At 37.0% G+C, this 12,004-nt stretch overlaps 1 protein-coding gene across 1 annotated transcript in view; it reads right to left on the reverse strand.

Annotated features, from left to right (window-relative positions):
- The window catches only part of AFF3 (AF4/FMR2 family member 3), a 673,975-nt gene that overhangs the window by 217,313 nt on the left and 444,658 nt on the right, over positions 1 to 12,004 (reverse strand). The window contains exon 7 of the mRNA XM_044669302.1: positions 4,843 to 4,879. Coding sequence (XP_044525237.1) covers positions 4,843 to 4,879 — 37 coding nt within the window. The remainder of the gene's footprint in view (positions 1 to 4,842; positions 4,880 to 12,004) is intronic.

Genomic DNA, 12,004 nt, shown 5'->3' on the forward strand with positions numbered 1-12,004 from the left:
TAAAATCTTCAATACTGATGGAGAATAAACATTTCTAAGGAAATTAAGTGCAGGATGGTGAGAAGAGATGAGAGTTGTTTACATCCTTTATGGAAAGGTAGAATACAAAATACTTTCCATATCTTAAAATTTTAAATGATGCAATTTTTGGAACTAATTTTACATGTTTAAGCACATGAGCTTTCAGAATTCAAGACTTCTTATTAATCTTCAAATTGGTGGAATTAGAAAGTGGGATGGAGAGGTAGAGAGTAACAGGAAGGTAAAGGTTATTGAGTTGGAACTTTCAATCTGGTGAAAGGGCTCTTTCCGTCAAAAGACACCAACCTGGACTGTCTCATACCAAATCCGGCCACATGACTGGACACAAAAAATGAGGTCACAGGATTGACACCAAACCCTGTCCCTGCAATTGCATTAGACTGTGTGCCCATCATTAACAAGTCTGAAATTCTAAGATTGGTTTTGGTGTAGCTTGTATATTTTTATATATTTAAATTCTCCTACAAGGAGGAATGGTTAAAAACAAATCAGACAAAATTGAGATAGTGTTTTCCAGATTCATAGCTCCATTTTTGTGTTCCCAGTATTAACTTTACCTATAGTAGGCACTCAATAAATACTTGCCACTTCTTTTCTTTATTTTAATAACTAATTTCCACATGAATTTTCTGAAGTTATGTAATCCAAATTGTCTCCTTTCCTCTTCCCTCCTGCCTCCTGGAATTGGCAAGCAATTCAGTCTGGGTTATATATAATACTTGCCACTGCTGAGCCATATTACTACATAACCCAATGTTATAGAATTATAATATTGCAGATAGGATGAGCAAAGGAGATTCTCCATTGGAAGTAAAGCAGTGAATTATGTGAAATGTAAAGTGGAACTGTTAATATAGAATAACATAATAATGCCTGGCCATTTTGTTAACTTTTAAGTAGTGTATTAGTTCTCTCTTTTATGACTCCAACTGGTATTAATGTTACTCCAGTTCAAAAAGGTTACTACTGCATTTTACTTATCTGGCAGTGCTATATAGGACCAGAAGTCATTTTCATTATTATATATAATACACTGGAGTTGTTGAATGGGCTCTAAGAGAGACTTACTGTTTACTGAATTCTGCTCTATTAGTGAACAATATAGGAAGCAAACTTCTAGTATGTTATATAATGATTTCTTCTTCTTCTTTTTTAATCCTTACCTTCTGTCTTAGTATCAATTCTAAGGCAGAAGAGCAGTAAGGGCTAGGCAATTAGGGTTAAGTGATTTTCCCAGGATCACACAGCTAGGAAGTGTCCGAGGTCAGATTTGAACCAAGTTCCTCCCAACTCAAGGCTAGCTGCCCCAGTGATCTTTTTATGTAGATGTTCGCTCTCCATTGTAATATTTAAATTCCTTGATGCTTTTCCAAATTAACAGGCCTGCCTTTTTCTAAAAAATTTACCATGACTTAGTAAATCAAAATTAGTCCTATGATAAATAATTCATCCAACTAACAAAAGTCAATTGTTCTTCCTTAACATCCCTCACATCTATCCCATTTTCTCCACTCACACAGTCACCATTCTAGTTCAGGCCTTCATCATCTCTCAACTGGACATCAACCTCTTACTTAATAGCTCTCCCTCCAATCCATCATCCACACAGCTGCAAAAATCATATTCTTAATGACCAGGATTGAATGTTATTCTCCCAACCAAGTAGCTTTAGTGGATCTCAATTGCTTGAAGGATAAAACATAAATTCTCCTGTTTAGCACTTAAAGTCCCTCATAGTCCTGTTGAACCTATATTTCCAAGTTGAGCTCACATTATTCCTCCTCCTGTACTTTGTTCCTATCAAACTTGCCTATTTGCTGTTTCTCATAAATGACATTCTATCTCTTGCTTCTGCATCTTTGCACAAACTGTACCGTATGCCTGGACTCATCTCAACCTTCCCTTCTGCTTCCTGGAAAGTCCTTAGTTCATTTTAATGCTCAGATAAAGAGCCATCCTCTCTAACAAGAACTCTTTTCTGAGTTCCCAGTTGTTAGTACTCTGTTCAAAATAATTTTGTATTTATTTTCTACATCTTTTCTACTCTCATCTATGAACATGCTGTATTCAAAACCTTTTTGCTTTGTTATAATTGAGAATCCTTTGCTATAATCTATTGGGAAAAGTCAGACTTAAAAATTGGTGTAGTTAAGGTTAGAGCTACAAGTGTATATAAAAAAATTAAATTCTTTAAATATTTTGCCTCTTTGATTTACTTTCTTGGCTTGACTGAGTACATGCCACCCTGAATTCCAGGAATTTTTAGATTCTGTCTGAAATGTCATAGAAACTTTAGTATTACATAAGGAATGTGGTCTTTTTTTGCACATCTTAAATTTGTAGCATAAGAGCATTAGTAGCATGAAATGTTACCAGAAAAATAATTGCATCCATGAAGTATTAAGGTTTACCATTTCTGGATAATGATTTAATCACATTATAATCTATTTGAGAGGCAGAGTGGAATACTAGATAGTCCAATCAGGAAGAACCTTGGCTCAATTCCTGTCCCTGACTCATACCGACTGGGTAACCCTGGGAATGTCTCTTTATTCCTAAGTACTCTAGACCCATAGATGCAACTCAGATGCAAGTTGCTAGTGAGTGGGGAAAGGAACCAAATTAAAATATAATTAGGAAACATTAGACAGAAAATAAATAAAAATATAATATGACATAGATAATGTTGTTTTGTGGCTTTCTAAGTCAATATGCAGTTGGCAGGGATCTTTTCAGCTCTGTGTCAGTCTTCTTGCATCTTTGTGACATCATTTGGGGTTTTCCTGGTGAAGATACTGGAGTAGTTTGTCATTTCTTTTGCCAGCTCATTTAAAAAATGAGGAAACTGAGATAAACAGGGTTAAGTGGCTTGTCCAGGCTCACAAGGCTAGACTTAAATTTGGGAAGATGAGTCTTCCTGACTCTTGGCGGCTTACAACTTCTATCCTTTGTACCACCTTGCTCTGGACAACTCTTTAATACTGTATGTTGTGGGGGAGCCAGGTGGTTTAGTGGATAGTTAGTTATGCCTAAAGACAGGCAGTCTTTAGTCAAATCTGGCCTCAAGACACTTCCTAGTTATATTATCCTGGGCAAGTCACTTAACCGTAATTGTCTAACCCTTACTGCTCTTCTGCCTTAGAACCCATACTTAATATTGATTCTAAGATTCGATGGTAAGGGTTAAAAAAAAAAAGACTATGTTGCTAAGAAAATCCACTAACTTTAATTGGTAGAAGTAAAATTCTTAAATTTTCCTAAATTTCTTAAATTCTTAAATCACCTTAAAGTTCCCTGTACAAAGAAATCACAGGTTCAGTCATTAACCCACAGTGTGTGTGTGTGTGTGTGTGTGTGTGTGTGTGTGTGTGTGTGTGTTTTTAAAATGTTCTTCTTCTTCTCTCTTCTCCTTAACAATTTCAAGCTGAAGGCAATTAGAGGTTTTGTGTACTTAGTATTCTGTTAAATCTCTTCCATAGCATGAAATGTTTCGAATCAAATGAAGGGACACCAGGAACAAAACAATAGTAACTCCTGAGCAATTTCTGGTCATTGGTGTTCCAGGCTTAGTTTTCGTCGGTGTTTAAGGATCTTACAAAAATAAATGCTTTTCCTTCTAGTTTCCTCTCCTCGTTACTGAATTTATTATTTTTTCCTCAGAATTCTAGTGCCTTTGGCCTTTTACTTCTTCCTTGGTGCCCCAGCTCACAGTAAATCCCAGCTGATGGCAGGATAATTAAGTGACATTGCTGTATGCATTCTCACAGCATTATCTTCCCATACTGACCTTTCTCTAGCAAAATTCTGCACTGTGCATTAACAGCCTGCAGCCTCCTAACACTCTCCCCCTGGATGTCTTCCCCCCACACCCAGTGGGTGAGCACTCAATTTCAAAGCCACATCTTTTGGCTCAGAGTGTTTTTCATCTTCAAACGCAGCTTTGTAATTGGCAAGTGGTGCTCTCAGCTGGCTGACTGGTCATGAAACTAACAAAATACAGCCTTTGTTGGTATGCTTTAATGACATGAACTGGGTAGGTCATGCATTTTTAATACACAGGACAACATTAATACCAATCAGGGGTGCCAGGAGAGAGAATTAAAACAGAGCTTCACAGAATGATTCCATCCTTTCTTTGACGACAAAGCCTAAATGTTTTACTAGTCGCTAACTGCAATATGGCTCCTCCTCCACTCGATTGATGTCAGTCTATTTTTGGAAGACTCTATGGTACATGCCCAGCAAGGTGCTGCTTTTCTTTAAAGTAGCCTCTTGAGAGATTACGGCAATTTGGCTTGGGGTCCCTTGATTGGCTTTCTTTCCCCACCCACTTTCTTTTAATTTAGGAAACCAATTATTTACCCTTTAAAATTTGTTGTCTTCCCACATATACTAGAGATCAACTTTAATGAAGCAAGCTGTTCTTTCCAACTTTGGAAAAAAGAACATTATGAAAAATAGCATTTTCTATACTCAAGCTTTCCTTCTTTTAGACAAAGATAAAGGGGAGTTTCAAGGTCATTCCTAAACCTGATTCTTTACTTGAGCAAAACAACACTAGCTACTAAGTCTTGGGTTCAAGTATCAAGGGCAGGTAGCCAATATTGTTTAGTCCAAATTTTTCTCTTTCTCTCTCTTAATTTTGTTTTCTTATCTATTTTATTGTTCTCGTTTGTCATGTGTACAATCAGGAACTCTCCTGGCTCCCATCAGGTCATACTGTAGTTTTCCCCGATGACTACCAAACCTCCCCATTTCTTCCATTTCCCCCAATTTATCGATAATGAAAGACTGTCTTACTTGGATTGTTGTGTCCAGTAGATACATGCTGAGAGTCCTAAAATGACAAAAAAGAGAAAAATTAATTTGTAGCAATTTCTTAAAAAGCAAAAGCAGTTTGAAAAAGAGGTATATGGTGTGCCACTGGGAAGCTAAATTTTTACTGCATTCTATGACAATAAAGTTTAGTATGAAAGTACCTACTATGCACGTACTCTAGAAATACATTTTGGAACTGCTTCTTTCTATGTTGATAGTCATCTTCTCCCTTCCGGTTAATTTAACTTGTACCTTGCTTTCCTTCAGAATACAGATAAATAGTTCAAGGTATTATATATAAAGATCTAGACAGAAACTCAGAAGCCATCTTGTTGAACTCTCTAATTTTATGGTTAAGGAAACAAAGGACCATGGAGATTAAATGATTTGGCCAAGTTCACATATAGTAGGTGGGCATTGGAGGTGGGAGTTTAACGCTTGTCCTTCAGTTCCAAAGAGTGTTGTGTCCACCCTTTTTCTGAAGATGGGGAAGGACTGCTACCAATTCTGGTGCCTTCATAAGAGAGATTGTGAACATCCTTTTCCCTAAGATTTCTGATACATGGAAAAGGAACCTGCTTTCCCCTTACATCTGGAGACTGAATTTGCATTAAAAGTAAATTATACTTCTGATCTTGTTTGACTTGAAAATTCCCTTCTCTCCTGCTCATGAAGATGTACGCTTAATCTAACACATCGGGGGAAATGAGAATAGGAATAAGTAATGACAGGTATGAAAAAGACACTGAAAACAGAACCAGCATTAAAAATATAGTAGATGCTCTATTTTAGACTGGTTTTATAGAACAGGATTAATATCCACTTTATAGGCTGTGTTATTTGAAATTTTTACTACCCTTGCTCTAGATTAGGAGGATGTGATTTGACTTACATTAGGTCCAAAAATGTGAGGGAGAAGAAACCAAAATCTACACAAGCTGACATTTTTAGGAGTCAATGATACTGAAAGTGGGAAATATTTTTTTTAGATTGCTTTGTTTTAAAATCAGTACAGTGTGGCATGCTTGGATGCCTAATAAATATATACTACATATTATGGTAGATGATGAGAGGTAGTATGGTATTGTGGAAAGAGCATTATTTTTTTTGAACATTTATTAATATTTGTTTTTTAGAAAAGTTAACATGGTTACATAATTCATGCTCTTACTTTCCTCTTCACCCCCAGAGCTCCCCCTCCCCATGGCTGATGCGTATTTCCACTGTGTTTTAACATGTGTCATTGATCAAGACCTATTTCCAAATTGTTGATAGTTGCATTGGGGTGGTAGTTTTGAATCTACATCCCCAATCATGTCCGCCTCAACCCATGTTGTTCAAGCAGTTGTTTTTCTTCTGTTTCCACTCCTGCTTCCTCTGAATGTGGGTAGTGTTCTTTTCCATAAATCCCTCAGAATTGTCCTGGGTCATTGCATTGCTGCTAGTACAGAAGTCCATTACATTCTATTTTACCACAGTGTATTGGTCTCTGTGTACAATGTTCTTCTGGCTGAAAGAGCATTATTTTTAAGTCAGATCCTGGATTTGAATCTTAATTCTGTTGCTTATTACATGCATGACCTTGCGCTAGTCATTTAACATCATTACACTGACACTTAGTTTCCTCTCCTACAAAATAAGGGAGTAGGATGGTTAAGGTACCTTCCAGCTCTGAGTCTTGTAATTTTTATGATAATTCTGTCCATTACTTAAAAGAGAAACCGTAGATTTCATTGTGATCCTGAAACTAAATATTAACCAATGATGACTCTATAAGGCAGAACACACACACACACACCACACACACACACACACACACCACACACACACACACACACACACACACACACACACACACACACACACACACACACACAAATTTTCCCTTTCCCTCAGTGAAATTCTGGAATTGAAAACTGGGAGAAAAAAAGACTAAAAAAGAAAATAAAACAAAAAGAAATGAAAAAACAAAATAAAAACCTGTGAGGAACAGGGGACAGACTTCTAAAAAAGAATTGTTGACAAGTAGATTGTCCAGATGTAAGTTCCCAAGAAGACTAGTTTCTGCCTTTTTTGTATCCTAAATCATTCAGAGCTTTTGTATCTAAATATGAGCTGTTTTTTGTTTACTATTTAAAAATAAGTGACATAATAATATATATGATTTGTTATAAATAGGTATTAAATTATAATAAATATGCTTATCCAAGAGAAACAGATTCTCACATTAACAATGTCTAAAAATGTCTCACTCTTTTCCCCCCTCCTTCCCCAAAAAGCAGGTAATGTGAAACAGATGGCATATATCATCATACAACACATATTTCCCTTTTTGTCATGTGAAACAAGACCCATATTGTTTATACTTTTGATATTTGAAAAACAAGTTAGATGTTATTTAAATGCCTCCTTAATCTTCTAGTGTGATCCTCTGATGTTTCACTGTGGCGTAGGGGTAATCCTGAGTATTCAAAGGCTAAACTAACTGAAAACAAGCTAGGTAAAGTTCTAACAAGCTAGAAAGGCTTTATGTTGCATCCTTGGTGGTGGGCTACATGATTGTCACCCAAGGCCAGCCTAGCTCAATCTAGAGTTGCTCACAGCTCTCCAGGATAATCTACTACATCACAGAAAGGTTATGACACATATTTGTCTATTGAGAAAGTATTTGTAGACCAAACTGCAGATCCTTAAAGTATTAAAAGCATGTCTTAATTGGCTATTTAGAGAATCTTGTCCTTCTTTTGTGTCCTGAATAAAAGCTGAGTCAAATATGGCAGAGATGATGATGTGAGACAAATCTTTTGATCGAGTCCTTTTCTTTCATGAAAATTCATTGAAATTGTATTAAAATGGAGCTATAGGTATTAGAGAGGATTCCATCTTTGAGAGCAAGTGGAGAAGAAAGCACAAAGGAAGTGGCAGGAGAAGACAGGAGGTGAAACAACGGCTCTGCAATGTGCCGTCTGTGACCTCTGTTTCGTTATCTCTAAATAGAAGGGTTTGGATTGGGATATCTCTAAGCTCCTTTCTAGCTCAAAAATCCCATGACCCTACCTTAGCCATCTCAAATCACAGAGAGTGACTAATACATGATTAGAAGGTGAACCAACCTCCCAATCCATTCACCCATGCAAAAACAAAAAGGTGGCATGTGGTGATAATTGCTGTTGAGTCATTTCAGTTGAGTTTAAGTCTTTGTGACCCCATTTGGGGGTTTTCTTGGCAAGGATATTAGAATGGTTTGTCATTTCTTCTCCAGCTCATTTTACAGATGAGGAAACCAAGGCAAACAGAGTCAAGTGACTTGCCCAGGGTCACATAGTTACTTAGTGTCTGAGGCCAGATTTAAATTCATGAAGATAAGTCTTTCTGACTCAAAGTGCAGTGCTCTATCCACTGTACCACCTTCTTGTCCTTTACATCTATGGAACATCAGATTTTCTTTAAAATGTTTATGAAATGAAATATTGTCAATTGATTAACAAGCATTTATTAAGCACTGAGTTCATGCTGAGACCTAAGCTAAATGTTCAGGGAATCAAGATAAAAAAACACTCCCCAAAAATCTCTGCTTTCAATGAATTTCCATTCTGTTATAATTTTTATTTTATACAAGAATCTGGATTTGAATTCAGGACCTCCTATCTCCAGGCCTGGCTCTCTTTCCACTAAGCCACCTAGCTTCCCCTTCTTATATTTGTTTTAATATTTTCTTACCATGTTGTTAGTTACACTCAATAATATTATCAAATATTCACCAGGAAAATAATTTTGTAAGGGAAAAACTATAGACAACGAGCGGAAGAGAAAATATAATTTCAATCACATTTTAAAAGGTTTCACAAGGGCATCCCCATTGTATTGGATTCCACTGTCATAACTCAATCATTCAACATATATTTATTAAGAACTTTCTATATTGCAGCAGGTACTGTGTTGGGCTTTGGAAATGAAATGACAATAATGCCATTACCCTCTGCCTAAGTCCCAATCTGAAAACTTCCTCCAGTATGGAGGTGATCTTGAGTTACTCAAGGCTTTAACGACTTGGGCAGACCTTATCAAGGCCTTTGTGTATGGGCCTAATAACAGACTCTCTTTGTTACCCAAAGACCAATCTAGAAAGGGACAGGAGGAAAGACTTATTAGTAGAATACCAGCTAGCAGGTGATTTTTTTTTAAACCATAAAACTTCCAAAGATGTGGAAGGTTTCTAATTTGTGTAAAAGGAGGGAGTATTAAGGACAATAATTGTTATATTGTTGAATAAGGTTATGACAATAATACGTATTGTTTATATATTGCCTTTAGATTTACAAAATGCTTTACATATAGTATCTCATTTGATAAAATCATGGACAATAGGACCATAGATAATGAGTTTGAAGGAACCAGAGATTAGCTAGCATAATCCTTTCATTTTGGAGGAACTGAGATTAAAAGATTGAACAGAATCTGGCCTCAAACCCTGGGCAAGTCACTTAACCCAAATTTCCTAGCTCTTCCCACTTGTCTGCCTTGGAACTGATATTTAATGTCTTTTCTAAGAGAGAAGGCAAGGGTTTTTAAAAATATTGAATAGGAAGGAATTTCATCTATTTATTTATTAAAAAGCCCTTGCTGTCTGTCTTGGAGCCAATACTTTATATTGGCTCGAAGGCAGAAGAGTGGTAAGGGTAGGTGATGGGAGTCAATTGACTTGCCCAGGGTCACACAGCTAGGAAGTGTCTGAGGTCAGATTTGAACCTAGGACACCTCCTGTCTCTAGGCCTGGCTCTCAATCCATTGAGCTACCCAGTTGCCCCCTGAATGGGAAGGAATTTAAATGATTTGCCCAAAATCATAGGCAGTTAATATCAGAGGTGGGATTTGAACCCAAGTCCTCTGACTTTAGTGTCAGTGTTCTATCCACTGTAACTTCCCCCTCTGAATCCCCCATAACCTTTTGAGATAAATACTGATAGTTTTGACAAAATTTTGGTAAGTATACTTGTGAACTACAAATTATTCAGCATGAAGAAATAGATGACACACAGATAAAAGAACACTTTGGGTAGATGCAAGAGCAGCTAGGTGGCAGTGATAGAACACTGAGCTTGGAATCAGGAAAACTCATCTTTTTAAGTTCAAATGTGGCCTCAGACACTATTTTTGTGGCCCTCAGCAAATCGCTTGACCTCGTTTCCCTCAGTTTCCTCAACTGTAGAATGAGCTGGAGAAGGAAATGGCAAACCATTCCAATATCTTTGCCAAGAAAACCCCAAAATGGAGTCACAGAAAGTTGGACAGGACTGAAATAACTGAACTAAATAATCACATGTAGGGTGGCTAGGTGGCACAGTGGATGGAATGCCGAGCCTGGACTAAGGAAGACTCAATTTTATGAGTTCAAACCTGGCCTCCAGTGAGAATAGGAAGAAAACATTTTATATGACAGAAAATTTAAGGCACTCTAAATCTACCTAATGAGCATTTTATTTATCTAGACAGACCATAGAGAAGAGTCTCGAGGCTTGCAGTTAATTTATTTTGGTTTGTATAGCCAGTTCTTCCCTACGATATCTGTTCACCAAATGTTTTGACAACTAAGAATAATCCCAATGATGGCATATGTAGGTTGAACTGTTTTCAGATATAAAATTCTCCATAAAATATACTCCTGGAACTAGCAAGACTATACAATGTGGGATTGTTATAATCAATGATTATATGTCAACAGACTGTCATTTGCTTTTTTGTGTTTGCCAGGTCACCATTCAATTGGTAGTGAGGGTTAGAATGTCGCACTGTTTAAATTTGTAAAGGCCATCCCCATTTATGATTATGTAGAAGCTAATCTGCAACCCACAATTCATTCTTTTACTTATTCAGCCCCAGAGGGTCAGACACCTTTTAGAAGTTACCCCGTGCCTCCCTCCATAATGTCCTGAAAATCTCTTGTGACCAATAGCATGTAAAACAGGAGGCATTGCTCATGTCAAATTTATCATGCTTTTTGAACAGGATTTGTGTGTGTGTGTGTGTGTGTGTGTGTGTGTGTGTGTGTGACTGAGCTTTTATGGCAAAAGCTATTTTCTGGAGCCAGATGTCACTGATGGAGGCCATGGGCACAGAGAGTGAATGGATTACGAAAGGTAGAGAATTTTTGTTGTTTCATTAGATTTCTTTTTTTTTTCTGTTTTAAACTGTTGCCTTTTTTGAAACCACTTGATGCCTGTTCACTCATCCTTCTTGTTTTTTATACTGGTTTATCTATCTGGAAAAAATTGGCTCCCTCTGGACTTAGCAGTAAGGGAAGGGAATCTTAAGTAGTCTTTCAGCCTCTGGTAATGATCATTATAGGAGGAAAAGGAAATCACTTGGCATTCTTCCTTCATACCCCCACACCCCATTTCTTATCAGAACATTTCTAGCAACTAAAAAAAATTGAATCGATTTTTACCTAAAGTCAATTAAAATGTTCACTTTCAGGTAATGGCATGGCAAACACGGTTTTAGGCCAAATATGTATTATTTTTTTGAAGCATGTTAGGCACCCAAAAGGGCGTGTTTAATAATATGCTTTCCAACCTTGAAGCACTTTCTTTCCCAAGTGCTCTCTTTCATTCTCTATCTAATTCAGAAAGAGAAAGAAAGGCAACAGGACTTTCATTTCAGTAATGATGCTTGAATTCCTCTGTGTAATGCTTTTTAAAAAATCAATTGGCAAAAATAATTTCAGACCGGGTGTGATTCCACTAGACTCGGCCCCTGTTGCTATGCAAGAACTATGTGAAATGCTTGTGAAAATGACATTAGGTTTGGACACTGGTTTTCTGAGAAGAGAAATGAGTTCTACAATTTGAGTTCTTTATTTGCATTTCAAAACTTAGAAGGCTGCTACAGAAATGAAGGGAAAAAAAAGGAAAAAAACGGGAACGAAAAGAACATTCTCTTCTCTCCTGGTTCGAACACCTGATAATGGCAGCCCATTCAAAAGTGTCCTATCTTTTCTTTACCAAATCCAATTACTTTTGAGGTCTGAAGAATGAGGCAGAAAAGTCTGGCAGTGCCCTTCCAATGAATTTGAGAATCCAAATTAGCCCCGCAGGGAATAGAAAATCAAAGTTCAGAAGCCACTGACTGTACTGTATGTTATATC

Source organism: Gracilinanus agilis, chromosome 3, assembly GCF_016433145.1.
Source record: "Gracilinanus agilis isolate LMUSP501 chromosome 3, AgileGrace, whole genome shotgun sequence".
In the NCBI taxonomy this organism is placed as follows: domain Eukaryota; kingdom Metazoa; phylum Chordata; class Mammalia; order Didelphimorphia; family Didelphidae; genus Gracilinanus; species Gracilinanus agilis.